A 27,075-nucleotide genomic window follows, 5' to 3' on the forward strand; every position below is an offset into this window, starting at 1 on the left:
GGGTGCGCCCGCCTGGCGGTGCCTGCCCGGTCCCCCGAGGCCGTCCTTTTCCTGCGTGCGAACGGAGCCTTGTCCGAGCCGACGGTTCATTGAGGCAGGGCACAGTGGCCTCGGGGCGGAGTGCGGGCCTGGGCCTGGTATCCGAGTCCCTGACGCCTGGGGAGTGTTGAGCCTTTCAGGGGTGGGGGTTACAGGCAGCGGCCGGCGCTTGCAGGTGGATGAGAGTGATGCCCAACAGTAGTTAGGCAGTTTGGTTTCACTTGCATGTTTCTTAGTATAACCCAACTGTCAGTTGTTTTTTTAAAGTTCCTTCATACTCCGAAACTTCTTTAGAGGACCTTATTTTTTTCAGAAGTGCTTGTTTATATACAAGCTACTGTGATCTCCATTTTGCTCTCTGTATTTTTGCCTGTTCTGTGAGAAAATGATGGGTTTTTTTTTTTCTTCCCCTTACAAGTTGCTTTGCACGGAACAATGGATGATGAGGGGAAAAACTATGTTTCTGCAGAAGTATCTGATGCGTTGGAATCAGTTTCTTTTCTGAATGTAGCGGGTAAACCCTCACCTATGGAGTCAACAGTATTGCCTAATACAGAGGAAAAGGAGGTGTGGATTGGTTTTGTAATGTGTTTTCTGATTATGCTTTTTTTTAAAAAAAAAAAAAGCTTTAATGCTGGCAAATATTTCTTTGGTAAAAACTGCTGTATTTCTCTGCCCCCAAGATGTGTTTGATACTTCTGTTTACTTCTTATTGCTTACAAATAGATCATAGCCAGTAGCAAATGCAGATGGTCAATGCTATGTGTTGTGCTAAGCTTTTGAGAAGGAAGTAAAGACTTCAGTAATTGCACTTTGAATGTAATGCGACTGTACTGTTTTTTTTTTTGGTAAGCTAAAGAAGGATATAGATCCTTGTGGAAAGCTTGTTAGGTGCTTGGAAATAAAAATCTATAATGCTGTGCTGCAGTACACTTTTGAAGGTAGCATAGCCATCTCTGCTTTTTCAGAATGGTAGGTTTCCTCAGGTGACTCAATTGTGTATGATTAGTGGACTGCTGGTCATGGGAGGGCTGTGGAGACCTCTGGTAAATCCATCTGCTGAATGAAGTTGCCAAAGTAGGGAGTTTGAAGCTCCGTGAGGAAAGAATGCTGGGATCCCTCTAGAAATCTCCCTGCTATTATCACTTCACCTGGATAGGGAGACCTTTGTATAATGGTATGGGATGGAAAAGCCCACCTTAGCAACTGAGAACTGTTTCATGGTTGTTGCTGTGAGGAAGATGAGGGGCTAGTGCCTGGATGGTGGTAATGAAGCGGCCTCCTGAGGCTAAGAATGTGTCAATCTATCAACTGAACATGCTCCATGCAAAATGGAAGTGCAGTACTGCAGAGCAGCTGTTAGAAAATACAGCTTGAATTCAATATAGAGGGAGACCAGAAGGTGGAAGCAGTGCAGTTTACACTTCCAATAGCGTGCTCTTTTTAAATCAAAATCTTGGTTTTGTTATAGAAGAATACTAAGGGGGGAACGGAGAACAAAAACAGGGTTACTTAAGGACATTAGGAGGTAAAGAAGCAAATGAAAGCTTAGGGTCTGAACTTCACAAGGAAGGAGAAAGTGAGGCAGTAAGATAACATAGGAAATACTGCATCAGAGATGTATGCTAATATGATTTGGGGGTGTTCTGTTTAAAAAACGGCTGTTATAACTGTGTATTTTTGTTTTTTAATGAACAGGCATATCAGCCTTTGAAAGTCTTCTTGAGAGTGAGGCCCTTTTCTATGGGAGAGCTTGAAAACCATGAATCTCAGGTTAGTTGGAGAATTAAGAAATAAGTTTTTCTTCTCCACCAAAGAACACCTAGTATTGTAAACTGGGACTTTCTTTTATAAAAGCAGTGTACTGCTTCCAAATAGAATTAGTGGACACCTGGATAAATGTGACTTTTTTATTTTAATCACAATTTTTACTAATTTGCATGGTACAGACACGCCCACCTGTAGCTCTGCAAAATTCCACTGGGTATGTTATTTAAAAGTTGGTGTCACTCTTGACTCAAGAAACGAAGGAGTTTCATGGAAAAGATTATGCAATTCTAGCATTAATTCAGGTATCTGACCCTTGAGTTTCTTTGGAATGCCTGAATAGTCTGCTACCTCATCACGGTGACTTGCTGCTCATACTCTCAAATTTTTCCTGTAACCTCTAGGGTTTATACTGTCAGATTCAGATGCTTCAGCGTTTTACACAGACATACATGTGCACATGCAAACACATAGAAATACTCCTTCCCCCCAACCCCCCCCATTCATTGTGAATACTGATGCAAAGAATTCATTTAGCTGTCCTTGGAGGACAAGGTGTCTACAGCATATCTCTCAGCCCTCCTGTTCGCAGGGTCTCACAGGCTCTCTGGTAGACCTCTTGTTCCTGATCTATTTCGAGGAGGATTTAATGTTAGTTCTGATTTGCTTCTTGCGATTTGCTTTTTTAAAATGTGTTCTTGCATTTGATCTGCCAGAGTTGGAACTTTTGTATCTTTTTCACTTAGATATTTTTTTTTCCCCCCCTCAACTTCCATTCACCTTTCCTTAGGCAGTTCTTGTTGAGTAGTATGCACTGCCACAATGCTTCCAGTTTGGTATTATTCAGCAATCTGAGCTGGCCGTAAGGATAAATTGATTTACAAAATCAAATTGTTTTAAGAGCTGTTTATCTTGTTCCTCTTTGGAATGGGAAATTTCTGACTACCTGACCATTAGTGAAGCTACTTGTTCTTAAAAGCAGGGAGGGAGGAAAAAAGTAAGTGTTGAAGTTTGGACTAGATTTTTTTAAAGCTCTACTACTTCATGTAGTTCATGATGAAATAGTTGATCTTCCAACATATTAGCTGTATAACCTGTTTTGCATGGTATGAAGGCTTTTTCCTCAGCCTCCAAAAACTATGAATGCTTGAAAGATCTTCAATGTCTTCAATGTTTTCTACTCTTTTAACTAGCACCTGAACCTGTGAGGAAGATGGTTGGTAACAAATGGAAAAAAAAAAAACCACCAACCAAACAAAAACCCCTTCCCATCTCTATAATCAATGAGAGATCAACTTAATTTTGTGTTCTTTTTTCTTCCCTGCCATGCATAATTTTCAGGAAAGCATCTTTGTTCCAAATATGGAACAAGAAAAGAAAAAAGTAGAACCCAAGCCCTGTTTCTTATAGCTTTAAACAGAGATGGTCAACAGGTGCTTTAAACAGAGATGGTCAACAGGTTAACTGATCTGTTGTTGCTTATAGAGATAATGATTTATGCAAGTAAAACTTAAGAGTTCTGGATGAAATTCTGTACTCTTAATACAACTGCCAGTCATTCTCTGGAGTCACCCATGGGAGAGCAGGAAGTTCTGCTCTTTGGATATGAATGATGTGTACAGTGCCAGAAGTGGTCCCACTGCTGACAACTTACCTGCGGGATTAGCTGGGGGAGACAACGAGAGTGACGTGTTACCAGCTGGATTCCAGCTCTGCAGATCTGACTACTTCAAGCCTCTACTCACGAGCATCTATGAGGCCAGTGGCAGCTGATGGCACATGCTGCTGATGTTGGATTCTTCTGTAGCTCTCTAGGATTCAGCACACCTGACCTGCATTCTTGTTCCTGGCAATGTGGGAGGAATGTTAAAGAGTATACGGATTTAGAGCCTAGCACTGTGAGCAAGTGATTGGGCTAAATTCAGTACCCAGCTTCTTAGAACTTCTATACCAGTTGATAAACAGACTCATTAATTGAGACGCCTAGGAAGAGCAGTACTTGCTATGTACATGTTACACATGGATTGTTAGTCTTACCAGCTCTGGCTGGCCTCTGAACATAAATGTCAGATTTAGTTATAATCAATCCTTGCGGCTGATGGTTCAAGACACTGTTAAGCTATACTGGTAGTTCAGTTTGTATTTTTGGTAGCCTGTCTGGTGTAAAATAAATTTTCCTGGGATACTGCATTCTACATTCATCTAGTTAGTGAGTGCGAGGTAATTGCATCTCCCCTTTACTTAATTGGGAAATATCAGTAATTGAGCAATCAAATTACTTGAAACTAACTTAGTTTTCTTCATTACTGATAACACCATCTATCAATCAAAGGATAATGCTTCAAACTATTTTACTTTATTTATGCTGGTTGTAGCTTGTTTCACACTTGAAGTGATTGAAGTGGAAAACCGGTAGATTTCTATATAGCTTTGTTTTCATAGCTAGGATTGTGCAAGCCACAATAACAAAATACTAGGGTTTAGAAAGTGTTTAAAAAAAAAAAAAGTTGCTGGAAGGAATCCTAGAAAAATTTTATACCTCTTAGAAAACTCTAGATGACTGCCTTAACTTTGTCTACACTCTGGCTTTCATGTGAAGTGGATATCTCTGTAGTTGCTACATGCCTCAAGAGAGATTATATGTAAATTTTGCAACTCTTTGTAGCTCTGATAAATAGGTGAAAACACTCGGGGTTTTGTTGTTTTTTGGTTTTAGTTTGTTGGTGTGGTTTTTTTTTCCCCTCCAGATAGCTTTCTTCCTAAATAATTTTGTGTGGTGTTTTGGTTTACCTTGTCTTGTTTTTTAAGGGTTGTGTAACTGTTGAAGATCCTCAGACAGTAATTCTTAATGCACCCAAAGAGTCTTCTGCAATGAAAAACAGTGAAAGAGGGATTGGTCATTCTGTGCACAGGTTCACCTTTTCTCAGGTAGGCAAACTTTTTTCTAATTTTTAGTTATACATTTTTTTTCCCACTGTAATGATAAAAATTGAATTTTCTACTGTATCTTGCAATGTTATTTTTCTTCTTTGAATTACATGTGGTGGTACTTGCCTTAAAAATCCAGACTGCTTATTATTCACTGTTAGCCTGTCCGGAAAGCTGTATGACAATGGAGGTGCCTATTAGATGAGACAAGGAAGCTTCTTTGGTAGCTCTGTTGTTTTCTTTGATTAGATGCCACAGAAGCTTCTTGTAGGCACAAACTTACAGTGGTTCTGCTGTTCCTGCAGATGCCCTTGTCTAGGAAGTGTTACAGGAAATCACCTGTTTAAAGGGACTTACGTAAGCCTGTGTTTAGGGACTTGGTTTTGAAAGAATAGCAGCCTAACTGCTTAAACCTTTTATACTGGAAGTAAGTTTCTTAACACTGTTACCTACTGCACGAACTTCTGTTCTTACAGCATCAAAACATAAACAGCTCCAGGTGTTGAGTCATTTAGACTGTTGTAATGCTGATCTTCTCATCAATTGTGGGTGACTGGTACGGAGTGAGGAGGGAGTTGTGCATCGCTAGCAGAGCTCTTGAAAGTATCCACTAAACAGTATGTGCTCAGTAGCATTCCGAGTAGTTTATTTTAGGAGTAGGAAAATATTCAAAAATAAGTGGAAACCTGAGTGCCTCTCAGAATTAAGCAGGCATCCTATGAGAACCCAAGAGAAAACATTGAATCAGAAGGGGTTCAGGCAAGACAGAAAACTAAGCTGGTATATCCTACTCAGCTTGCTCTGAAAAACTAGTCGCTATTAATCAGTGCTTAATATTTTGACATATTAAGCTTCTTGGTGCCATTTATCACTCCTTTTTTTCTTTCTCTTCTTTTTTTTTTTCCCTTCTTCAAGGTCTTTGGACCAGAAACTACTCAGAGTGAATTTTTTGAAGGCTCAATGAAAGAGATAATAAGAGCGTATGTTAATGGAGTGAATGGACTGGTGTTTACTTATGGGGTTACAAATGCAGGCAAGACATTCACTATCCAAGGTATAAAATGTTTGCCAAAAAGCATATATAACAACCAAGTCAAAATCCAATGAGAAGTTTGTATGAATGTCTATATTTTATCTTTTGTTACTTTTAAGGGACTTCAAAAGACTGTGGTATTTTACCTCGCTCACTTGATGTGATTTTTAACCACATAAGGGGAAGACATTACCTGAAGATGAACTTCAAACCATATTTGAGCAACGATGTTAAGAAACTAGAAGATGCACAAGTTAAGCAAGAAGAAGCCATAAAAACTGCTATTCTTACATCATTGAAAGAGGTCAGTGACCAAATACTTCCTTGTTACTGAATGAAGCTTCTTAAAAACTTCCTGTCTAACAGACTGTCTTTAATAAAAGCTCTGTTTCACTATTGATTCTTTAGATTTAGATAAACCTACAGTATGAATACTTGGTAAACCTTGGAATAATAAGGCAACTGGCTTTTTTTTGGAGCTCAGGGCAAACTGGAAGAACTTTCTCCAGCAGGCAGCACACAGTTCAAACCAAAAACCATTGCAAAGCCAGGGTTGCCATAGAGAAGCAGTTCTGACACTGTGGTCACACTAGCCCTTGACAAGTCTCTGAAAGCTGACCTATCTAAAACCTGCTTCTTGTTAAGTGAAACGTCTTTCGGGTCAGGTTCCCAGGCTGGATCTGTGGGCAATTGCTCAAATTCCAGTACTAGCTCAGGAGAGTTCATAGCAATGTCTTAGCAGGGGCAGCGAAGAAGGCAGAAGAGTCCTTTTTTGTGGAAGACTGTCTTAAGGCAGATTAAAGAGTTGGTAAACCTGTGATTTATGTAAGTTCATAAAGAAACTTTTCTGATACAGCAAGTGAAGTGAGATGCCACGAAATGAATTTCCTAAAAGGATTACAGCCTGCTTTATAAGATTGTATGTATCTTTAACTCTGGTCTCTGAAGGTACAGTAGAGGAGCCTTTACTGTGGCAGCCTCCTGTTCTCATTATCTAGTAATTTCTCTTTCCAGTGTAAGAAATGGGTCTCGCCAGAAAAATGGGCACTCTTGTGTGTGTGACTGTTCTAAACTTCTAAGCCCAGTTGCAAATTGTCACAAAATGTCTGGCTTTTTTTCCTTATGTTCAGAACATTTTTAACCTGAACTGTGAGCCTACTGCATTTTGGGGTTATGATTCAAAGCAACTCTGAATGAATTCTGGGAAGTATAGACGTAATGATTGACTGGGTTTTCTTTTTTCTGTGGTCTTTAGTTGTTAAAGTACTCCAGATAGCTCTGAAAGAATATCCTTCTATGAATCAAATTTGTATGTAAAGTTCCACTCTAAATTCTATTGCTTAATTTAAACTCTGCAAACAGAACTTTGTTGGCTGAGTCTGGTTAACTTTTGAGGAAAGACCTCAGCTGAAAAATATAAAAGATGCTAAAGATCGCATATTTATTTTGAGAGTGTCTTAAAAGCTTACTCACACTGTGTGTGTGTATGCACAGGGGTGAGGGTCTTGAAGAAAAATTGAGATGGTCAGGAGGATAGTAGGTAAACATTTTAAAAAACTTTATGCAACCTACAAGCTTGCAAGAAGGAACAAGCAGGAGCTCAAGGTCTAGAACAGAAGAAATAAGAATTTCTCTAGATAAGAAATATCTTATTTTGAATATAACTCCATACTTTACAAATATTCCTGTTAAATCACCGTCTGACTTTATTAGTAGTTTAGTTACTGAATGTTGCAGTAGGTGATCTAGATGCTGATGCACTACAGTGCAAAGCAAGCAAGACTCCACCATCAAGAAGGAAAGGTAAAAATGCATCTAGAAAATAATACATGACCAGACCTTGCTTATGTGTTACAATGCGTACACAGTGATGGCTAAGCTATCCCCAGTACTGAAGCTGTGCTTGATAGCTTGTGAATAGCATCACTGTTCGGATGTTCACTCAAGCTTGTAATCTGAGAGCAGATACGGTTTGGTGGGCTTGGTTTTGGTTTACATGGATTTCTGTAGGCCCTTTTCCCAGGCTCAGTTTACATGTCCTGTTCCTTTCATTCTCTCAGTTTAAACTGCTCTGAGTTACTGCAATACCCTTGTATTTAATGTTCTCCTGTTTACGTTCTCTATACAGAGAAAGCTGTATATACTGCAAAAACTCTTGCCTGGCATGGTTCACACCCTCCCTTTCCTTCCTTTTACCTGTTCTATTCACTGGATTAAATACTGGTTTTTACTGGATTAAAAGCTGCTTTACTTGCATTCCTATTCCCACCTGTCCTCGTGTTTGCTATTAAATGTCAGCTTCTGTCGCTGGCAAACAATGTCAGTTCCTGTTCCCACTTGTTTTCAGGCAGTCATCTTCATGTTCTTTTCTGTATTTGGTCTTGTGATTTGAAGAACAGTTTAGCAACATAGCTAATTCGCTCAGTTTTGTTGAAATATCTTTACAAAAACTTATCACGTGAACAAGTACTGTGGTACTGGGTTTTTTACTTTCCATTACATTTTTGACATGCATAGATGTGTCGTGCATGTCAGTCCCTTACCCTGCTTTAGAATTCGGCTTTGTACTTTACAAACAGAATGAATAGAATCCTGCTTTGTACTATACAAACAGAATGAATAGAATCCATGCTTGTGGTTATACTTGTAACTACTCAAGCAACATAAATGTATAGACAGTGCAGTCTTTGCAAAATGGTCATTTATAAAATAAATTACAACAAAATCATATGCTATTTATCTTGAAAATGGAAGATCTGAAAGTGTGGCTTCATACTTTTCTATTTGTAAAAATTCCATTTTGAATATACCAAGTGAGTAATACAGGGATCAGCAGACAATCCGTAATGAACTTAGCACTGCATTCTAATACCTAGAAGATTAAGGTTTACTTCTTTGAATCTGTTCCCCTCTTCTGCTGTAGGATGACCCTCTATCAGGACTGGATTTTGGGAAATCAGGGTGAATGTCCTAATGAAAATTTATATCAGTATATAAAATACAGGGAGGGAGGTAGTACGTGGAGATGTTGAAATCTCTAAATAGTGGGAGTTGCTACTTCGTTACACCAGTTTTCCTAGGGGTAATTTGAAGCCTATGCTTTGACAAGTCTTGGCAGGTTTTTAAATAATTTTGTTGATGTAAAGAAATTCAGCAAATATGTGTACTTAAAGAAACTGTGCTGTTATCTGTCCAGGATTTTTAATTGCCTTTTAATTCAGTCTGAATTAAACGAACATAGACTGTTGGTTTATCAGATCTTTAAGTCCTTTATGAAGCTTCATTTCACTCTGTCTGAGGTCTTAAAGTAAGTTTGACTCAAACTCTCACAGATGTAGCACAAGCCTGTGATTTGCAAAAGTGATTGGCAACAAGCAGGCAAATTAGGAATCTCTGCTCCTTTAGTCTGTCTTTTGCCCACCACCCTGCCCCTGAAAGAAATTTACTTTTCCAGTTCTTTTTGTTGACTGAAATGCTGTTCAGATTTGTCCAGTAGTTCATAAAGGGATTCTGGGCTGTCGCAGTCTGACAGAGGATCTTGGTTCTCCCAGAACTGTCCAGTAAGTCTCCTATGTTAGCAGCAATTGGTCTCCAAACAGGTTGCTGGGAGTAGCAGAGAGAAATAATTCTTGTAAGGGAAAGCATTTACTGATTTTAGTTTGGTGTTGTTAAAAACATTTCATTTGCAGCCAGAGTAAGGGTGGCTTAACACTTAATACTATTTCAATATTTAAATCTTAAATACTGGAATTACTGTCATTTTTTACTTTGGCTATTCTCATAGTCCATTCATGTGGATGTAACGGTCTCTTATTTTCTCAAGGAGACAGAAAGCATCTCAAATACTATTACAAATATGTGTCATGTGGAGTCGGCTTCTTCCAACTGTACTTCAAAAAGTCTTCCTTCTGATTCACTAGGTAAAATGAAGTGGAAAAATTTTGTGGGGAAAAAAAAAAGAATAGAAACTTAGGAATATAAGTGGGTAACTTGGTGGATTAAAAAATCTCTATATTATACTACAAAGTAAATAGATATAGTTTTTTTAACCAAATTTTAATGGCTCGACTCAGGAGAAAGAGTAACAATGTAAAACTATTTTGATAGCTTTGCTCCTTTTGGGGGAAGAGGGAGCATTAGTTCTGCAAAGCTAATGTATAAGCTGCTGGAAGCTTGTGGTAGACGGGGGCAATAGCTTAGAACTTGGGCATGTTCTGGTTACAGGTGACTGCTGAGAGGTTTGAATGTTCTTGGGTAAACTCAAAGTTATGCAGTATTGTGTATCTCATTGTACAACACAGATATGTACAAGCAGCCTCCTTTTAGAAGGTTCTATATACTGCAATTAAAACTTACCAATGAGTTGTTTGATCATTGAACTCTTTCTCTGTTTTGGGTTAGCAGAGAACAACTTTCTTCCACTTGATGTATATAGGACGAATATACACCAAAGAACACAAGCATCTGTGTGGATTTCCTTTTGTGAAATTTATAATGAATATGTGTATGACCTATTAAATGTATTGTCTACATCAAAAACTCAAAAGCGTAGAGTCTTAAGAATTTGTGAGGATCAAGGAGGAAATTCTTATATTAAAGGTAATAATACTGTTTTATGACCTCGACAGTTTCACAGAACTTCTTTGATGATCAGAAGTGTATATAAAAGGTCTCTTTTCACAGACTTAAAGTGGATTAACATTCAGAGCACTGAAGAAGCCTGTAAAATACTAAAAATAGGAAACAAGAACCGAAGCTATGCTTGTACTAGAATGAACGAGCAGTCAAGTAGGAGGTTTGTTCCTCTATAAGCATACTCTGTCTCTTTTAAGGGGAGGGAGGAAGGGGAGGGAGGAGAAGACTTCAGAATATGTTTGAAATGAGCCACTCTTCAATAATAGCTTAAGACTTTCCTTGATTACTCTGGTTTTATGAAATTCTTTCTGGAAGAAAGATAGGAGAGGCCCTGTGACTTTAATAGTAGCTGGACTTGGGTTGCTATTCATGGCTTTGGACAACCAGAAAGATCAAATCACATTCATTTTTGAGTGCCAACAGGGCTATACATCTTGGCAAATGCTAATGGTGCTGAGTGGGAATGGCTGTGTGAGGATGTTGAAGGAAAAGTTGGATAATTCTTCATCACTGACAGTATAATTCTTGGAAACCTGGAGACTGTCAGTAGGGGATGTAGGAAGGAGTGAGTCATGCAGTACCTTTCAGTGCTGCTAGATTATCTAGATGCTCTTAAATTGCTGTGTTCTAGCTGAGCTTACTTGGTATCTTAAGAATTAAGCCCCTAGCTCTTACTCAGCTTTGGGAGATGGGTTGGGGAGAATCTGGTTTGATGGAGTGGGAGGAAATAAATGGAGAAGGTGGTATACTTCCTGTTGAAAATGCCTTCTACTTGATTTTAATGCCCTCTTATTAATTTGTCCTTTAAGTGTGGAAGGGCCATGTTGTATATTTAGCTAATATAATCATAGTGATACTAAGCCTGGTTTTTCTCTAAGAAGCAAGAGTTATGCTGTTCTGTATTAGCTAAAGACAGCTGCCATTAACTTTCATGCTATGATTCCACGTGAATTTCTCTCAAGCCTAAAGTAGTGCAGAAAAGAACTGTGTTTTTCTGGCAGAGTTTTGTGCCTAGCATGTCCTCCTTTTGCTCCAGAGAATATGCTGACTTCTACTTAGCTTGTTTCTAAATCGTGTTTTTGTTTGGTTTTGGTTTTTTTAGAAACTTCATTCTTAAATTGTGGGTTGGTGCTGAAGAGTAAAGCACTGCTTTAAATATATACTAGAGAAGTTTGTCTTTTGTGCTTCCTGATTTACTGGATAAACTGGGGACAGGGCACTTCTGGTTCTGGGATTTTCTTTGGTTTCAGACAGTTTGTCCACTGCCTTTGTAGCTTGATATCTAAAACAGAATAACTGGATTTTCAAGTGTTACACATTCAACCTTTCTAGAAAACAGAATAATTTCAAAACTGAACAAATAACTGTGTATGTTGAAGTAGGCAAAATTACAGGACTGTCGAACCTTAACTTGTTCCCTTCACCCCCATCTATTTATTTCTATTTCTAAGAAGTTAATTCTTCAGGTTTACTGAGTTCAGATACTGTCTAAAGTTTGTACATGAGGTGGCTACCTGAGTACTACTGATCTTCCGATCAGTACTTCACTTAAGTAGGCTTAAGTGAACTGGATTGTTCTTTCTCCAAGAGAGCTTGTAGGCTTCATGTGATATTTTTCCCTTTCCTGTACTGAAAGAAACGGAAAGTCATAAAATACAACTTTTATTGCTGCTTTTTGCTGCTAAATGAATGCATTGCGAAGTAACTAATGTAAATTAGTGAATTAATTCTTGTTCTTTCTTCACTGAAACTTTCTGTAGTGTACAAATTTTACTTTGCTTCAGTGACTGCTTAATTTTCATAATTGTGGTTATTAAAAAGGACTTCTTTCCATTCCAGTCACAGTATATTTTCAATCAGGCTACTGAAGCTAACTGATGAGCATCAGCCACGTGTTCTTGGAGTTTCAGAGTAAGTAAATGCTTCAGCTGATTACCAAATCTAAATTCTTTAGAAAAGTTGATAAGGTGTGAGCATGCTAAACTGGTGAACTTTCTTTTAATAAATCCTGTGACAGCTGAGAAGGAAATCAGAACTCCATGGATTGCATAAAACTGACTGGAAACCTGATAGGGACAGGTGTAGAAGTGTTTCCCTGTCTCTCTTATTCTGTTAAGGTTTGGCTGAAGGAACGTGTTAAAACTCTGTTGGTAATGTATAAATTGAGGGAAATATATGTATATTGTCTTACATAATGGGGAGATGGGGACAGAGTAGTACGTTGTAATACCACACTATATATTCTGGTAATCAGAATTCAAATGGAGGGCTGATAGATGCTAATCTCTAAGGTCTGAGCGCAGCAGTGTGTGCTGAAGACACACTGGCATAGCTTGCTCCTTGGGTCTTTCTACTTTGGGACCAGACTAGAGTTTATGAATTGAATGTTTGTGGCAGCACATTTGATGTGCTCCTGTAATGCAAATTCAAGTCTGTCATCCAAAAAGAATGCAGGTGACGTGCTCTGGGACTGCTCCATGGTACAATCTACACTAAGAGGTGATTTGCTTAAAAACTGTTCTCCTGATCTAAAATGCTAATGTAGGTGCACTGTGTGAGAGCAGTGCTAAGTCCTTACACCTCTCTGTTCTTTTGTGATTTAGAGGAAGTGGCTTGGAGCTGCTTGAAGCCATTTAGATAGCTTTTTCGTTTCTCTTTTCCCTGATTAATTGTCCATTTAGCTTGATACGGAAAAATGAGGACGGTCCTGAACAGAGTGTTTTAGTTTAGTCATAGCTCCTACTGATTTCTCTCTTGTCTCTGCTGAGCAGATTTGGTAATAAATATACCTCACTGTGAGATAACACCTTTTAATGTCAGACGTTATGGTGATAAATACTCTAAGGAAAGATAACTTGAGGAAATGACTATGTCTGTATTCTATGCTGTTCTGTGTCTTGGTGTATTCCCCTGGCAAAGCTTGCAGCAGCTGTTAGATGAATGACAGAGTTTGTACGTTGCTTAAGGAAGGAAAAAAAGCTCTTCATCTTGTACTGAAAAGGATAAAGATCATAAGATCATAGCCTTTCACACAGTTGAAATATGTGCCTTATTAATATGTGTAGTATTAACATGTACTTATTTCAACTGTGTGAAAGGCTATGATCTTACAAAGGTGTTACTTTATGTAAATATGTAAATAAATACTTTATGTATACTTTATGTATGTATAAGTGAGTAATGGTTGGGTTACATAAATTCCTGTATTTCAAGGGATTTCTTTATATTAAGTAAAAGTGATGAAATTCCTTCTTTATCCAGGATAATTGTCTCTGATTGTGACCTGTTGTACCATGAGGGACAACTCAGTGGCCTGAGCTTAGTAGCACTTTTATCACTGTTAAGAATATCATTATAGAGCACTTAGTAGCTCTATAGCCAAAGAGCTCTAAGGTAATCTGGGAAGGACTTCTGGCCTCTTATTTGCAATAGGAGACAAATTGTTCTGCATCCAAAAGAGGCAGACTGCAGTGTATCGAAGCTGACTACTATCTTGCCAGTGCTGGAACTGGTGACAATCAAAGTGCTTCTGTAGTATAGCCCCACTATGCAAAACTATTTCAGAAATTCGTCTTGTCTGGAAGCATGCATTTTAGGATTGCAACAAAATTTGGGTTCCTAAACTGAATTCTTTATGTAAGAATGCTTACAAAGTTTTAAATGAAGCCTACAAGCAGACTTCTTTGAATGTGCTGAATAGACTGTCTTAGGAGCAGCAATCTCGTTCAAGTATCTTTAGATGCAGTGGGGAGATAGGTTAGCGCTGTTATCCTAAAAACCTTGCGTAGTGTGTTCCATACAAAGTGTCAACATTAAAGTACAACTTACTCTGTGATCTAGGTAGGCTGAGTCATTTACACTTTAGACATATAAAGAAATAAAAAGACATGCAGTTCTATTTTCATACTGTTGAGAAGTAAGTTTGTATGCGTGTCCTGGATAATTCTTTCATGCAGGTTGTCTTTCTGTGACTTGGCTGGATCAGAGAGGTGTAACAAAACACAAGCCTTTGGAGACAGACTAAAAGAAGCAGGAAATATTAATAATTCTCTTCATATTCTTGGAAAATGCATTGCAGCACTGAAGCAAAATCAAAATCCGAAGTAAGTGATAAGTTGTAAACAACATGCTGAGTTTTCAGTTGAAACCCTAAGCATCCCTTTATGTTCCTGCAAGGGATTCACATGGTCAAAGAAAAATACACATCAAAATCTTGTAAGCTGCCCTTTTTCCAGGTGTCACTGGAAAACCTGAAATGAACATTCTTTCTCTAAAACTGTTTTTTTGTGGAGAACAATAAAAGGCAATTAGCAGCAAACTACCAAGCTTTTTTCAGTGTGTGCATATGAGCAATATGCTTTGTGTACAGATATCCTGGTTTGTCCTCTTCCCTTCCACCTCCAAATTACACAGGTGGACTCATTTGACAGTTGCAGATAATCCTGTACTTAGCCTTCAGCTTGTTCCAGGATCTGTTTTTCAACACTAGGGAGCTGTGATGCAGACACTTTTTGCTTCTTTTACTTTTAAATAGTTTCATTTTTTGTAAGCTTATGAGATCCAGGAAAGACCTTGCTCTTTGATGTGAAACAGCTTAGGCTTAAATATGAGCATCCTACTGGATCTGTTTCTGAAAGAGAAACAGAATTAACCTAAGTTACAGTATTGCATGGGCCTTTTACAATTTTTTGTTCCACAATTTTAGTATTCTTTTTTCCATGAGGTTGAAGCCGAGCTATATTCCGTTCAGAGAGAGCAAATTGACTCGTCTGCTTCAGCCATTCTTTTGTGGAAAAGGCAAAGCTTGTATGATTGTAAACATTAATCAGCATGCTTCCACATATGATGAAACACTACATGTAATGAAATTTTCAGCTATTGCCAAACAGGTAAGAGTGCATCTACTTTCTCTGCTATTCTGCATTCTTTGCTACAATTGGTTTGTGAAATGATCAGGTTGTATGGACTTGAGTGTGATTAGGACTTTTGATGCATCATATTAATTCTTCTGCATATGGCTTCCCTCTAAAAGGCTTCTAGTAGTGTTGCCCATTCTTAAACCTACTTGTGGTAAGAAGTTAAGATAGCTGCAGCTGTCTGTGGCTTGTTCAGGTCTACACCACAGACATTCTGTAAAAAGTAGTCAGAGCACTTTCAGATATGACTGGTTATACCATATATCTGAACAAATGCAAAATATTGATTCAAGCTTTTGATGAATTGTTTAACCTGTGTGCAGTTAAGCATCTGTTGCACAAGATGACAATTGTTCAAAACTTCTTGGACAGCTAGTAGTGGTAGTAGCCTCTTATTTTGTAGTCTGAATGAGATCTCTTGTGCCTGCATTGCTCCTATTTGGCAAGTGCAAGTAATTAATAACAAACAAAAATGGAAGACTTATTTGTAAGTTAATGTTTTAAGGTAGCGTGCTCCCCTCCTTTGAAGGCAAAAAACTCTGCTAAATGTACATGCTTTCATGCTTTTTCTGGTAGCTCTGCTTGTCAGCCTCCCATTAAATTCAGGACTTGGGGCTGATGTTTGGTCTTAAGTTCATTCAGCTTCCCTAGAAGCTGCTTCATGCAGGGAGTGGGATGTGAGCTATACTGTTTCATGGCATAAATAAAGTCCATTTCTAGTGTGGAACCATGGATTAGTTCTGACATGTTCCAAGTCTGTAACGGCATGTCTATTAAGATCTGAGAGAAAGATTTTTCTAATTCTGTTCAGCTGCAACTTTCATCATAAGATAAGAGCATGCACTGAGGATCAGCTACACTGATACATTGTCCTATGACATATATACTTAAAATCTTTACGTAAACTAGCATGAATTGCTGTATCCTTGTCACAGTATTTCAGGAAGGAGCAAGTGTTTTAGGGATTTGCTGCTTTTCATTAACTTTCCAGGAAACTACACCAACACCTAGACAAGCATGCTAAGTTTGTTAGTAGATATTTTTTCCCATTTTCACTTTGTTAGAGTACCAAAGTCTTATATTTGTATTGATAGATCTTTTTGTCTGTTAAAAGCCATGTAAAATTTTGTTCTTGTGTGTTCTTGTAATCATTAAATATAGTATAAATACAACAATGCATTCATGCCACTTCTTCCTAGTATTCTGATATCTGCAATATTGACAGCACTGACAAACCAATGCATCCAACTCTGGATTTTCCAGGTAATCCAGACAATCCTACCCAAAAGTTTTGGTTACTTTCCACCCAAGTTAGTTGGAGGCGATGGCAAACGTATCATACACTTTGCTAACACATCTGTAGATGACTTTCCTGACAGTACTGAAACCTCCGTAGAAGAGGATGTGGACATCACCATTCTGAGTCATGAGGTAGATACACATCTACTCAAAATTGTACCCAAGAAAGCCATTGCTATTAGTTCTAATATTAGAATCTTTTACCATAAGGGAAGTGCTGGAAGCTGTATCAAATGAGAACTGTAAGCTTCTGCTCCGTGTCAGGCAGACCTAGACTTAGTGGTCTAGTTCTGAGGGAACAAGTGTAGCTGTGGAAAGCTGCCTGCGGCTTTCTAGTTAGGTCAAGTGCTAAATTTGGAATTCAACTGGTTGCTCAACAAGAAGAGTAAGGAAGCAGTATGTGTGTTTAAAACAACATTAGTTAGTTGTCTGTGCTCTTTTGGGAACAGCGGGAACAAGTCAAGATGCAGCATTTTAAAAACAAAGCTATACAATCTAAGAGCAATAAACTGTAAAAATCAAGTAGGCTTTATGCTAAACGGTTGTACAAATCAATATTCAAATGCCAAAACAGTAGTAAACTTTTTGATAGCAGAAACCATCAAGATGGAGAAAGGTTGTCTTTGCAGTAGAAATTCATGTTTGAAAATATTTAACCTTTGGTGCAGCCCCCCTGAAAACATAGGCTTGTAGAAATGCCCTCTGTGGATGGCTGTCTGTATGAATATTTCATTTGACATGCATATAAATATGTGTTTCTAGCTTGTTTTCTGAACTGAAATATGTTAAATTTAGGATCTCTTGAAAACTACAGAGAACCTAAAGGAGAAGCTAGTTGCAGAAAGGCAAAGTAAACTCCTCCTGGAGGTGAAGATACGTAGAGAGATGGGAGAAGCAATGTTCCAACAGCTGTTGGAAACAGAGGAAGCCTGGAGGCAAGTCATATTGCAGTCCTCTTCAAGACTGAAAGGATTCCACAGATATAAATGCATACATTTTTATATATGCACATATGTATGTATATACATATATATGTATATGCAAGACATGCATACTCATGTTACTTAGAGGAGTTAGGGCTGGACAGTTTCAAAGCTTCTGATGAAAAGGGAAGAAGGAACATTAAAATAAACTTGTACAAATCAGCCTCTTCCCATGTACAATGAAAAAGTTATGCTGCTTTCTGTTGAACTTTTCTGTTTAATTTGTAATTACTGGAGATTGTCCTGACTTGTTATTAGTGTTTAGCAGATGTGGAAGACTGTTAGAGGTACCCCACTGAGGCTTGTGATTGTTCCAAAACTTACACTTGGTCATGTTAATATGCATGCATGTGCTTAAGGTAGTTTGGATTGTATCTCTTTGAGCTCTCCTGGATTCTTGCTCCTGGATGACTTACGAACCATTGTTAGCTTACTATCTTATAAATTACTGTGGCTGCTTGCATTGATGTTACTAATTTGGGGATTTTTTTCGAGTGTGTCCAGATTGCTCAAGCTGAATTCACTTCCTCTTAACTCTTCTCTTCTTGAAATCAGTTTCCTACTGTTTGAATTGCTAACAGAGACTTAACCCCAAGTTAAGTTGTCAGCTGAACACACTATGGCTTAACTGCACTGACTTTAAAATTGTTTGGGTACCTTTGGCCAAACACATGAAACAGCAGTGATACTTTTTCTCTGAAGTGATGTTCTGTGTCACTGCTGGGGCATTTTTTTTTAAATTGTGACAGGAGTAATGTGTAATGTATAGAAATAATAAGGCAAAATGAATTTGACATTTATCTTTAATGGTGGTGGTGAGGGGGAACAACCACCCAATGTGAAAGGCACTCCCAGGAAATGTGCTTCAAATATTAGGTCTAATTGGGTGTAGTCATATCTATCACTACATGTTGGTGGATTTTTTTTTTTATAAAACTTTTGTTTGACAGATCTTAAGTATGTGTTCTTCTATAGCACTTTTCTTGGTATATGCCAAGTAGAAGTTATGCCTTGGTGCACGTCTGTAGGATCACTGAGAATAAAAAGGAGAAAAGTACTTCTTGGTCTCTTAACTTCACTATTTATGATTAGATGAATAACTTTGATATTGGCAGTTGAACACGTAGTCAAATTGTAATAGCTGGAATAGTAATATATTAAATAAAACTAACATGTTCTCCTCAGTAACCGCTTGGAAGATATGAAAGACAGTTATGAAGAAAAACTGGAGAGCAAATTTGAAATGTATAAAGAGGCCATCAAGAAACATGCATATTTGTGTGCAATGGAACAAATTGAAGACCATTATGTTCCCATAGAAGAATTTCTAGCTGAACAAGAGAAAGTTGAGGTATACTTGACTGCTGCTAAAAAATGCATGCTAGCCTCTTAACTGTAAACTTTGCTTTTTCTTAACAGAATCATTTGGGAATCCTAAATGTTCAGCCTAGCTGTTCTGGTGTCCAGTGCTAACCATAAGGATAGAGATGTCTTCTGTCTAACACTACCTGTAGTGTATACCTAAACTTCCTGATCTTTGAGGGCACAGCTCAATTAACTCTAAGTCATCTTTATCTCTGTAGTGCAATGATTGGAACACCTAGAGGGATGGTGTGTACAGCAGTCTGGCTTTGTGGAGGTCCTTGGGATTGTAGAGCGTAGAGTAAAAAGCTAGTCTAAAAGGGCTGGTGGGGAATTCAGTACTATTCAGGGTAGCTATTTTAATTATAATGGATCTCTGCTCTGAAGGTCTAGAGGGAGGATTGTGGGATAAGAAACTGTGATGAGAAATCAAACTTTATGCAGGAGAGAACTTAATATCCTAAATGTACTTATACCTGGAAACTGCTCAGAGTTGGCATCAGTAAGTTGCTATTCCTTTTGCAACTGAGCCATGTTAGCCATGTGCAACTCTAGCAGTCTTTACTTCTAGCCTCTGCATAGATAGCTAAGTGCATCCAGGCAACAGGTGAGACCTGTGGGTCTCAGTCTTTTCAGAAGGTCTGTAGTGGAAGAATAGAACAATTGTGGTATACACCAGAGGTGCTTTCTCATTGCACTCTCCTGTCCAGGAACCGATAAGACATCTCACTCCACTGGTAGGCAGGTTCCTTTCAAGGCATGAGGGAAGTGGCTTTCTGTTGTAGATTGTGATATATGAACATTTCCGCTTTTACAACTCTCTAGTCAGGTGCTGACAAGCAACACTGTATTGTGTAATGGCCTCTGTTTTTCCAGCTCCTTCACACTTGTCTTTTTTCCCCACTTAGACTCTGTTTTTATGTTCGCTTAAGTCCTAGCTATACACTATGTTGGGGTGGAGGAAAAGAGCTTTAATAGTGCCCTCTGGATTTATAGCTGCCTCTTACACTAGCCACAAGGCTGCATAAGGGAAGATTCAAAGAACAAGATAGTCTTGGTAGCAAGTCGAATAAGAAACCGATGAAATCCCTGGGATGGAAAATTCTTGATTGACAAAGGAAAGCACAACATGAAATCTGAGCGGGCAGCTTCAGAGAACCAGAATTAAATTAATAACTTTTCTTGATGGTGACTCTTGTTTGATTTCTCACTCTGAAATACTGCCCTCGCAATTGGACAGGTACTGAAAAAGAGATTGAGATTAAAACTTAGTTCTATGAAATATGTTCTTCCTTATTTAGCAAGCTAACTGGCAACAGTGTTAACACAGATGCACTAAAGTTTCCTTTCTGCCATATAGTTACTTTTAATACAGTTTGGAAATCTTCAGGCTGGAAGAGTTGACTCCTGTTTAAAGTAACTTCCTTCTAGAAGGTCTCATGATCTGAGTATTATTCCTTACTGTGATTTCTCAACCATAACCATCACAACTTCCACCTGAAATGATTTTAAAACTGAATATACATGTGTAGTATAATTGAAGGACGTGCAGCAGTGCATCAGGTTAAGCAGAAATTTAGACAAATTCTACCATGTACCCTTCTTTTTTCAGGATAGAGAGAGTAAAATACTGCAGTTGGAAAGGCAGCTTGATGAACAGTCAGGGAGGCTGTTGGCTCTGGGAAGTCCGAATTCAGATATACTGGCTACTGAAAATAACATGGAACTCGGTAGGAATCTAATATGGATATTCAAAGTTCATTTTACTTTTGGTATTGTGTATAAACAAGCAAACTTTTCTTTTGCCTATAGATCTTATGACCAAGATGATGAAGAGAGCCAATGAAGGATTGCAGAAACAATGCAGAGAGAAAGAAGAGGTAGCTCTTGCTTAGTATTTAACAGATCTGGGGATAATGGTCCTAAGCTCTGGCATGGTTCAATGCTTCAAGATCTGCATGGTAGACAAAAGCACGAAAATTTCCTGCAAATGGGCATCAGGTTTACAAAAAGCCCTTGCCCAATTGTGGATGACTTTTGCCAGAGGTTGGCTGTGTTGTGACTTTACTCTAGTTTGTAAAGGCATCTACTGCTGTAACAAGTCACATGGTGTGAGTTGGAAGTAGGGAAGTATGTATAGCCTTGTATTGGAATGTGTTGCAAACATTGCTGCCATGGCCTCAGTGCTTTCCTTCCTGAAATGCTGCCTGATCGTGCACAGGGGAACAGTTACAGAATCTGGTAACAGTTTAGGTCTAAAGCTGAAATAGGGCCTTAAACTAGTTCTTTCTGTAAGTACTGAACTCCACTATCGCCTTAAACTTAAGTAAAGGGTAATGTCTCTGTTCTTCAAACAAACAAGATCCTCATGTTCTGAATAGCATATAGAGGTGGAAATTAGGAGCTTCAGGCTGTGTTATGGAAAACAAATATTAATTATTTTTAGGTATGCATTTTTAGTCAATACCTTCAATGAACTTCTTGTAAGGCTACAATTAGTTTCCCATGTTTAAAGAGGATGGGAAGAGACAAGCCTTGTTCCTTTCACTAATAACAAATAGGAGCAGAGGTTGGAGAAACAGTTCCAGCTGGTTCTAATAAACCATGTAAATGGAAAGTGAACTTAAATCCCTTTCTGTTGAGAAAGTGTACTCCAAAAATAACTTTTTCCTTACCAAGTTTAATGTCTCGTGTTACGGCCCTGGCATTTGTTTTCCACTCCTGTTCTTGAGAGTTCTACATAATTTTCCATTTCCTATGTCAATTTCAAATTTTGATGCTAAAAGAAACTTTGGCTTTTATGCTTGATATGGGGATACAGTATTGATTGTTTTGTGTGGCTAGAAAGTGTTAGAATGATGGGATTGCTGCCTGGCAATAACTGAAGTGAGAGCAGTTTAAAGCAGTTGGTTCCATCAGTGCATCCTTCTGCTGCTTTGCCTCACATATCTGTGCATGTGTGATGAGTAATTCACTACTTTTTTTTCTTCCCTCATTCAGCCATTAAATATGGGCAAAGGTTGTTTTGGTTTTTTTCAATCTAGATATTTTCTCTCTAACTTTGTAGAAGTAAATTAATGATATAACATTAATTTTGCTGGTTCAGAGTTTCTTTTCCCTCTCAAGACTTAATCACCAATATTCCCACCAGAAAGGTGGGGTCTTCTGTTGTAACTGTGCTCCAATTCATTAAATGAATAGTGTTAATGAGACAAGAGCATTCTTTTAACTACCCTTGCTGAAAAGGAGCAGACTGTTCCAGAAGTAGCTTAGTCTGTGTGGCTGTTCTTTGATTGACAGGTGTGTGTAAATCTAATAGCTTCAGCAGAACAGCCCTTAAATGCTCCAGCTGAATTTTATCACTAGAAATGATGGGTTGGGACATAGGAGGTTGAGAGAAGCAGGCTTTGTCTTCATTGCTTTGATCTTGCGGTTTGCACTGTTCCATATTAAACAGAAATTCTTACAGTGTCTGTATGAGTTCTAGTCATAAAAAAAATTCATATAAAACGTGCTGTCTTGAACTTCATTCTGTATGGGTTTTATTTTCAGCTTATAAAATCTCTGAAGTTTAAAATACAAAAATTAAATGAAACCCTGCTAGAAGCTAATGAAGGCTACAGAAAAATGGCAGAAGAGAACAGTCAACTGAAGCATACAATCATGCTCAAGGTTTGTCAACAATTTAAAAGCAACTTTAATATGGCTTGTATCTATAGTTGTACTGGATGTTTCTGCATCTTTGTACACCATTCAGTCTTAAGGGACAGGATGCCACCCAGAGGGACCTGGACAAGCTCAAGAAGTGGGCCCGTGTGAACCTCATGAGGTTCAACAAGGCCAAGTGCAAGGTCCTGCACCTGGGTTGGGGCAACCCCCAGGGTTAAAACAGGCTGGGGGATGAAGGGATTGAGAGCAGCCCTGCCAAGAAGGATTTGGGGGTGCTGGTGGATGAAAAGCTGGACATGAGCCAGCAATGTGCACTCTCAGCCCAGAAAGCCAACCCTATCCTGGGCCGCATCAAAAGAAGCGTGGCCAGCAGGTCGAGGGAGGTGATTCTGCCCCTCTACTCTACTCTGGGAGACCCCACCGGGAGTACTGCGTCCAGCTCTGGAGCCTTCAGCACAGGAAAGACATGGACCTGTTGGAGCGGGTCCAGAGGAGGGCCACAAAAATGATCAGGGGGATGGAACACCTCTCCTATGAAGAAAGGCTGAGAATTGGGGTTGTTCAGCCTGGAGAAGAGAAGGCTCCAGGGAGACCTTATTGCAGCCTTTCAGTACTTAAGTGGAGGCTTGTAAGAAAGATGGGGACAAACTTTTTAGCAGGGCCTGTTGTGACAGGACAAGGGGGAATGGATTTAAACTAAAAGAGGGTAGATTCAGACTAGATATAAGGAAGAAATTTTTTACAATTAAGTGGTGAAACACTGGAATGGGTTGCCCAGAGAGGTGGTAGATGCCCCATCCCTGGGAACATTCAAGGTCAGGTTGGACAGGGCTCTGAGCAACCTGATCTAGTTGAAGATGTCCCTGCTCATTGCAGGGAGGTTGGACTAGATGACCTTTAAAGGTCCCTTCCAACCCAAACTATTCTATGGTTCTATGTTAGCATAATGTTTTTACTTAGGTTGGTTTTTTTTGCTTTCCTTTTTTCTGTCTCTACCTTCCTGAATTATGAGCTCAGAGCCCTTGTGTTTCACTCCTTGACTTTGTATCTTGTAAGACAAGATTCATTTTTCAATTTAAGTGATAGACTTGGTCAATAGGATAACTCCATGCTGACAACTCTTGCTAATCTAAAGATGCCACAAATTATTGTCAAGCAAAGAAAATACCACTTGGAACTCTAGCCATGAAGTGTTTTGCTGAGGGCAAGCAAGCTGTGAGTGCACAAATGTTAGTGCAACAAGACCTGAGGATCTATGGCTTTAAAGCTGTACTGACACTCCTGCAGACGTGACCAAGCTGGGAAAGAGATACGGGCAGGTAAACTATTTAATACTGAAATAGAAGAAAGCTTGCCTTCAAAAGCAGGGACTTCATAAAGTTGACAGCATCTGACTTCGGACATCAATTAGATTCCTAAATAATAAATGAAAATTTTGAACTCTTGACACTTTGCATTTATGCCTCATTTGTAATCTGCAAATGAAGCAAGGCAGGTATAAGACTGCTTGGTGAAGTTTTCCTCTGAACATTAAATTACCTTCTGCATGCTTTTTAGTCTAAGTCTGAAACTGAAAATTATTCTTCTTGAACTTTGTTTCTTAATTGGTTCCAAGACATAGGAAGGTGACTTTTTGTTAACCATAAGGATTAGAGAGCATCTTTAAGACTCTGTATTCTGCCCACTCAAAGCATTTACTCAGTCCTGGTTAGCAGACTTACGACTACGGTAACTTTTGATTTGACCAGTTTTGCTTTCAGTAATTGCAGCTTAAGACAGGAAAGCCTTCTTTATTTGGTTCCTTGAAAAGCAGCAATTCTTTGCATAGTGTGGCTAAGCATTTTAGCATCAGCTTCTTCAGTCAGACTTAGCCTCTAACTGGATCTGATGGCCTTGTAGTTTGCTGTTCTTTAAATTACATAGAAGTAATTCAGAAGAAATGGGTACTGAATAGCCATTTAGCATAGTAATAACAGGAGTGTTTACTGGTGTAGTAAAATAAGCTGAAACAGAAAATTAACTACATGAAAAAGGCTTTGGAGTGTTCACATACCTAACACAGCCTTATCCTCATAGGATCAAGAAATAAACAGTCTTCAGAACTGGGCTAAACGTGTTCTTGAGCTTGAAGAAACAGTGTCTTCCCTGCAAAAAGAACTTGAGGGACGGAAAAAGCATTGCTCTATAGAGGAGCCAAAACAACAAAAACCCAGGAAAGGTTTGTTGGCTAACCTGAAGTCCACAGTAGCGGCCACTGCTAGTACACCTCTTGGTAAAGGCTGGGGGAAGTATGAAGATGCTTCGTCCTCTTCAAGAAAACAAGTACTGTTGGCTCATAAAGCAAAAGAATAGTATTTGATTAATCAGTGTGCAATTACTGGGCTTCTTTATCAATCTTAAACTGTTGGTAGCTTTTTCTCATTCTCAGATGCCATCTTCACTGTGATGTTAACAGACAGAAAAATTTTAAATACAGAACTGTTTTAATTGAAGCAAGGTTGAATTTAGAGCTATGTAAGTATAGACCTAAACTTGTGCTTTTACTGTTGATATAGTGATTTGAGAAATAGATATATATAGTTTTAATTCTTGAGTAACTGATATCATGGTCTTCTATACTGATAAATGTGTGATTCATGCAATGTGGGATGTTCCTCATCTGCTGCTTTTGTTACCTTTTTAAATAAAGTATATAATTTTCATTGTTGATTCCTAGAAATCGGATGGCTTGTAAGCTTAATCTCAAGTAGTTGAAATAGCTTGGTTCTTCAGTTAATATTCTGGCTTTGACCTGGAAGTTGCATCTTGGGACCAAACTGAGCAAATTGCTAAACATAAGGCCTCATAAAAGAGGCAACAACAGGAGGTCTAATCTGGCTCCTTGCGATTTGTCAGCTAACTTGGCTTTGTAAAGGAACTTTTTTTAATATCATTTGAATTTCCACTAAGAATATGCATTAAACTTTGAAAAATCTATTTATAATAAAATTTTCCATTGCTAAATTAAGCTCTGACTGTTCATTTTATAAAGGTGAGAAAATGGGTGAAATCAAGTAAGGAAAGATCATAAACTTAGAGGCCAAATGATTGTGGTGATTGAGGTATGATGTTCTTGAGTTTGAAAGAATCATTGATCTGATTATATTACTTACCTTAATCTAGTAACTCAAGGAAGGAAGACTGCAGCATGACAAAATTTGAAATAGCTTTCTTAGAGCCATTTCAGTCAGTGAGAGTTTTTTTCCTAACTACTGTGAAAGTACCAGCCTGTAAGTGCAGGAGAATTGCTCGAGAACAAGGCAGAATCTGTAAGTAAATTGGATTGATCAGTTGCTGTAATGCTGTTTCTCATAGTGGAAGGGGACCCAGTTCAGAGCAAGAACCTCTCCCTCCCTGTGGGGACACTAGGTGGTGCAGCCTTCCCGCCTGACGCTGAGAATAGCCCTGCTCTGGTGCGAATGTTCTTGCCAGGTCTTTTGAGTTTTGGGTTGGTCTGTGCAAATGCAGTGGTAAGTAATGGCTCTGACATGTCTTTAACCAGGTTGGAGATGCAGCGCTTGAGCCAGTGCTGTTTTCATGTTTTGAACTGTTTCTGTTAAATATAGGTTATCTGTCTCCAGTAGTTGTAAAGGCCTATAATCCCTCCAGGGTAGAATTTCTCAAATATTACTCTACTCCCACACAAACTATTCCAGCTATTAAAAAATATTTTGGTGTAGTGCTACAATACACTGAGTGTTGATCCCTTGAATAAGAAAGCTGTTACATACAAATTGCTCTAAGAACAGCCATTTTCGAACAGAAGTTAAAAAAAAAAAAATCATCAAGTCAGGCTAGTGCTGGAAACTTTCTGTAGCACTGGATCACTTGAAATGGTATTACACCTTGACAGTCTGTCACTTGTCTGAGAGCGTATGTTAGCAAGTTTATGTAACACTAACTATAACCTCTTATTCCCTGAGCAACTGCTGTTTGCATGTTCCTTCCTACTTCCCAGCTCTTTGCTTGGCTACAGGAAATGGTTTGAAAGACCAGGTTACATTATCTTAAGCTACTTTTTTTTCCTTAAAATAAAATGAAGCCTGTAGTGAAGTACTGACCAATTCTTAACTGTAATGTTTTCCAAAGAGTTGCAATGGACTGTGTTGCTATTACATTAAAGGCTTCCGAGAAGCTGTTTTAAAGGACAGCTGGGGACTGACTTCTCTTCCTGGTCTCCACACCAAAAAGAAACCCTAACAAGGATGCAGAAATGCTGGTTCAGTCCTTTTCAGCTTCTCAAAGCTCAATGGATGTAAAGAAAGCAGAATCCATTAATGTTTACCATTGCAAAATAATCTTGTTAGTGGTGATGAACAGATGTTCCCTTGTTCCCCATGAAGCTACCACTCTGCATAGAGCATCAGCCATTTGTTTTATCTCAAATTACTACCATACAACTTGC

At 38.6% G+C, this 27,075-nt stretch overlaps 1 protein-coding gene across 1 annotated transcript; it reads left to right on the forward strand.

Moving 5' to 3' along the window:
* On the forward strand, positions 1 to 25,568 carry LOC142078764 (kinesin-like protein KIF20A). Its single transcript, XM_075141835.1, has 18 exons — positions 1 to 606; positions 1,738 to 1,812; positions 4,615 to 4,734; positions 5,650 to 5,788; positions 5,887 to 6,071; positions 9,591 to 9,687; positions 10,169 to 10,366; positions 10,451 to 10,562; positions 12,242 to 12,313; positions 14,359 to 14,505; positions 15,126 to 15,291; positions 16,582 to 16,749; positions 17,413 to 17,552; positions 18,786 to 18,951; positions 20,575 to 20,692; positions 20,775 to 20,842; positions 22,515 to 22,634; positions 24,708 to 25,568. The coding sequence occupies exons 1-18, from the start codon at positions 475 to 477 to the stop codon at positions 24,981 to 24,983; spliced, it is 2,499 nt and encodes an 832-aa protein (XP_074997936.1). The 5' UTR covers positions 1 to 474; the 3' UTR covers positions 24,984 to 25,568.
* Positions 25,569 to 27,075: the final 1,507 nt, after the last annotated feature.

Source organism: Calonectris borealis, chromosome 2 (assembly GCF_964195595.1).
Source record: "Calonectris borealis chromosome 2, bCalBor7.hap1.2, whole genome shotgun sequence".
NCBI classification, from domain to species: Eukaryota; Metazoa; Chordata; class Aves; order Procellariiformes; family Procellariidae; genus Calonectris; species Calonectris borealis.

Coding starts and splice junctions, on each gene's coding strand:
- LOC142078764 (XM_075141835.1), top strand. CDS start 475: ATGGATGATGAGGGGAAAAACTATGTTTCTGCAGAAGTATCTGATGCG. Junction 5,789..5,886: donor CAAGACATTCACTATCCAAG/GTATAAAATGTT, acceptor GTTACTTTTAAG/GGACTTCAAAAGACTGTGGT. Junction 6,072..9,590: donor TTCTTACATCATTGAAAGAG/GTCAGTGACCAA, acceptor TATTTTCTCAAG/GAGACAGAAAGCATCTCAAA.